At 45.2% G+C, this 4585-nt stretch overlaps 1 protein-coding gene across 1 annotated transcript; it reads right to left on the bottom strand.

Moving 5' to 3' along the window:
* Positions 1 to 1187: 1187 nt before the first annotated feature.
* Positions 1188 to 3787, bottom strand: sox12 (SRY-box transcription factor 12). Its single transcript, XM_036559921.1, has 2 exons — positions 3490 to 3787; positions 1188 to 3286 (listed from the first exon to the last, which is right to left on the bottom strand). Exon 2 carries the CDS (start codon positions 3227 to 3229, stop codon positions 2117 to 2119), a length of 1113 nt encoding a protein of 370 aa, XP_036415814.1. The 5' UTR covers positions 3230 to 3286; positions 3490 to 3787; the 3' UTR covers positions 1188 to 2116.
* Positions 3788 to 4585: the final 798 nt, after the last annotated feature.

Genomic DNA, 4585 nt, shown 5'->3' with positions numbered 1-4585 from the left:
GCACTTCGAAGATGCCATGCCTAAATCTATTCTGTACATATATGTAAAGGCAAATTGCTCCTCTTCTACATAGTGGACAAAATATATCTATATAGTAAGGGTGATTGAAGGCCTCTGATCATGCATTTGTTCTTGCCCCTATTTTCTTGTCATATCCCCTCACATTAGACTTTCCTCTCTCGGTTCACATCCTGGATACCTGAATTATTTGTAACAATATAACATTACACCATGGATGTGATGTCTTTAAATAATCACACTAGCATTGGTAGTACAAAGACTAATGGAAGTGTATCAGAATAAAAAAACACATGTGGTGATGGTCATACAGTTGATTACAGTTCAAACTGGTCAAACAGTTAGCTGTTTGCTGCAAGGAGGAGCACAGTAAGACAGAAAACCACTCCTGTGGGTGTGCGGGGGACGACATGACACAAACAGTCGTTATGCAACCCGAGTAAATGAGGTTAATGTGAAAGCTAGCACACAGCGACCGTTTTGACTGGGTGTCCCCTGCTCCTTTGCTTCACTGCCTCTGCTGCACCACATGTGGCTGCATCTTCGCAGGGGTGCAAGGCATTGGAGGAGGATTAGCTGTTTATGTAAGCTTGAAACTGCAGGGTTTGTTGTCCCTCTGTGACAGCTGATAGTGGGAGGTAAACTGTGCCGGGTTTGCTGGCGCTAAAATGAATAAGTCTGGGAGTCGGATGATAGGATGGTTCCCGTTTGAGAAGCAGCAAGAAAGCAGTGCACTCAGTCACCTCAGCCGGCTTCAGACGGTTGCTCCGGGAACAGAGCGGCCGGGAGAGAAAAAGACACACATGCACTCGTGCACGCACACACACACACACGAATCATCACAGATGAATTACCTACGGGAGGCACTAGGACCTAGACAAACGATCCCTGAGAGAGTCAATGGGGCCAGCTGGCAGACGCAGATTTCTCGCCCTGATCGGGGCAGCTGCAGCCAGACTGCAGACATGACATGCATTTTGTAGAGCTAGGGCAGTAACCCCCTCCCCAAAACCCACCCTCGCACCCAAACCTCCTCACCTCCCCTCCCTGACGCTCCTGCACAAAGACTGCTGCCTGCATGGACAGATGCAAAGCTCCCAGAAAGAACGGTCCCCAGCCCCCCCTTACCCTAGCCCCCAAACCCTAGTCCCCTTCACCCGCAGCCTGTCCTGCCTGAAAGCAAGCACACTTGGGCACACACAGACAGTACAGGGCTGCCTTTCAATCATGCCTGTATCTCATGTCTTACGGCATTAGCAAGGTGATGAAATTGCTGTTACCTAATTAAAGAGCCAAGGGTTAATTCTGTTCCAGCCGCCTGCCACTTCTCCGCAGCCATTATGTCTGGCGGCTTTCTGACACTCCACCATACTGTATGCCTGTCAAGTGCAGCAGATTTTAATTAGCTTCACACAAGCTGATTCTCACCCAACCTAGCTCTTTATCCTTTCAGATTGCTAATGCCATCAGTACTCAATACTGTAATACAATACCTACTCCATGATATATCTTGTGCAAATAGGTCTTGAGTCTTCCAGTTTAACTACTCTGAATTTCTTTGTGGGACGATACCTTGGCAGAGCAGAACAGTAATGCTGTTATGAACAGTCATGAAATTTACAGTGCTATGTGGTTTATAAATACTGATGCATGGCTAGCTCTACCATGTCTGTGCTGCTCTCATGCAGCATTTCAAAGTCCAGTGATAAAAATTATGTTTTTGAAAACCCTGGAATAATTCGGACCTGTTACAAGTTTGTCTGCTGTAACTAAGAATCACAACTTTGCTGCCTATGACCTTATCATGCCCTGACATTATGTTGTAGGCTGAATGTCTGCTTTTTGTCTGAAACTGGGTCTCGGTGTCTGAATATTTAACTCCACTTAAGTACTTTGCAGAGCCCCATGCTGTTCTTTCCTAACCCAACAAGATGTGACATGCTTGGAAAACAAAAGCAATAGCACTTACGGAATTCATAGAGAAACAAAACAATGGAAAAAAGGAATTGTCCAAGGTCAGGGACATGGACATAACATATTCAAGACCTCTGGTTTTGGCAGACACGTCTGCCCACCCAAAATCACATTGGACTTGACCTTAGTAGGTAAACACCAGGTCAGAGATGCTTGGTACAAGTAAGTCCCCAGAAATCATCTCGTTCACCTCTGGAGTGCAGTAGTCTGGAAAGTCAAAGTGGGATCCTGAGTTGGCATGAAATGCTTCAAAGTCCTTGTCCAGAGTGGAGCAGTCCATAGGCATGCTGTCAAAGTTTGTGTTGGATATGATATGCAAGATTTCCTCGTCCAGTTCCTCATCTGAAGAAGCTGATGAAACAAAGGAGGAGGAGCTGATGGAGGTTGGCGTGGAGGATCTTCCAGAATTAGACCCTCGTGCCTCAGAGGCCCTGACCTCTGAGGGTGCCTGATACCCACTGTCAGAGGAGGGACTCTGGAGATTGCTGGGCTGTGTGGTGGGCACTTTGACTCTGAGTTGAGGAATGGGCTGCTGGTCTTTGAGGGGAATAGTGGTCTGCTGGTGGAGGACAACAAGACTTGTCTGATTCTGGTCATCTTGCAGGGTCACTGGACTTGCCAGGTTTACATCCACTGTGTCATCATCACTCATGCTCTCACTGTAGCTCTTATGTTTATTGCCATTGAAGTTCACTTTGTGTTTGGAGGAGTTGGGTTTGATTTTGAGCCCTTTGCTGGTGAAGTTGGCAGATCGACCTGAATGGGACTTGCTGGCTTTTAGTGGGAGCTTGTCCCCAACTTTGACAGGTGTGGAGCACTTGCTCTTCTTCCTGGGACGGTACTTGTAGTCGGGGTAGTCAGCCATGTGCTTCAGACGCAATCTCTCTGCCTCCTTGATGAAGGGTATCTTCTCATAGTCTGGAAGTAATTTCCAGCGTTTTCCGAGGCGCTTGGAGATTTCTGCATTGTGCATGTCAGGCCACTGCTCCATGATCTTCCGTCTCTCAATTTGGGACCACACCATGAATGCGTTCATGGGTCTTTTGATGTGCCCAGTGGGAGTTTTGCACCAGTTAGGGTCTTTACTGGACGGGACATGCCCGAACACTTCATCAGCGTCCTCTGCTCCCAGTCCCACGAACACCTCTCGGCTCGAATCTCTGTCCATGGCTGTAGAGTATTTTTGCTGAACCATGATGCAGGAGCACACTCTATTCAGAAGTGTCTCTAGAGTCATCCATGACTAGACACTGTAAGATGCATTCAAGTCTCTTATCAATGCCTGCTTTTTGTCCTAAAAGAAAGGAAGGCAAGTTTTAGGGCTCCTATTATAGACTCGTTTTTTTGGTTAATGCAGACTGTAAAACTGTCAAACAGAAATGCTGTTTGCATAACCAGTGCAACATTCTTGCCTGATCTATGAAATATAGTTGACTTCATGTTAGCATATAAAATTATATAAAAAATGATAAACTATATGTGAGATATAGTACTTACAGTAAATAAATGCTCCTTTTCTGCTAGAGTGTACAGTGCTGCTCCGGCTGGTCCTTTCCTCAGGCAGACATGAGCTGCACTGTAGCAGATGTGATAGAAGGCAGTGAAAAAAAAGGCTGCGGTGCGGTGTCTGTGTGTGGTTCCATCAAGCCTGTCCCATACAGAACGCATGCAGACCCTCTCTCTAACACTCCCTATCCCCTTTCTGCCTCACTGTCTTTCTCTTTCTCTCTATCCCTGTTTGCCTTCTCTCCTCCCTCTTCCCTCTTTGTAGGACGGCCCCCCGTCTGCTGCTCTATAAACCCACACTGTAAACAGCTCAACCTTACCAGACATAGACTCCTCCCCTCCCACTCACCATTCTGAGCCATGGTGTGTGTGTATATGTGTGTGCAAGAGAGAGAGAGACAGAGAGAGAAAAATGGGGGGGTGAAAGTTTCCATGCATTGAGGCACAGCGACAGCAGTGGCTGGAAAGAGAGAGAGAGTGAGCGAGCGAGCGAGCGAAAGGCAGAGAGAGAGAAGTGCTAAATGAGGAAAGTAGTAACATTAAATGCTACAGACCGAAACTTAAAATCTTTAAACATGTCACCACCGTGTCAGTGTCACTGCAGTGGTGAGAATGATCCCCCACCCAAATAATGTTTGCACTGTGGAGGTCCTAACCATTAAAGAACCATCTAAAAGAGAGCTAACAAATTATGCAGAAAAAAAGACGTTTTCCATGTAATTATGTAAAAATTAACCCTAGTGTGTTTATGATTGGGAATTTAAAGAGTTAAAAAATCCTCTTTGATATAGTTAATATTTATTTTTATTGTGTTTGCTTTAACATTTATTAAACATAGAAGTATTTATCCTTTTTTATTTTTATTGCACCAAAATAATATCACTGGTGTTGGTGCAGGGATCCCCCCAAATGTCCAGAAATGGATCTGCCTTTAAGTCAGATAATTATGATTAGATTAGATTATGATATAACTGAGTTACATAATTTCAAATGCTGTGATACAGACTATACTCCACTCATAACATAACATACTGGCATGCAGGCATTAGATACATAGTTATTTCTTCTGAGTAAGAAGACTACAGAC

This window comes from Colossoma macropomum, unplaced genomic scaffold (assembly GCF_904425465.1).
Source record: "Colossoma macropomum unplaced genomic scaffold, Colossoma_macropomum, whole genome shotgun sequence".
Lineage (NCBI taxonomy): Eukaryota > Metazoa > Chordata > Actinopteri > Characiformes > Serrasalmidae > Colossoma > Colossoma macropomum.
The sequence above is the reverse complement of the archived record's forward strand: the minus strand, read 5'-3'. Positions and strand labels throughout refer to the sequence as shown.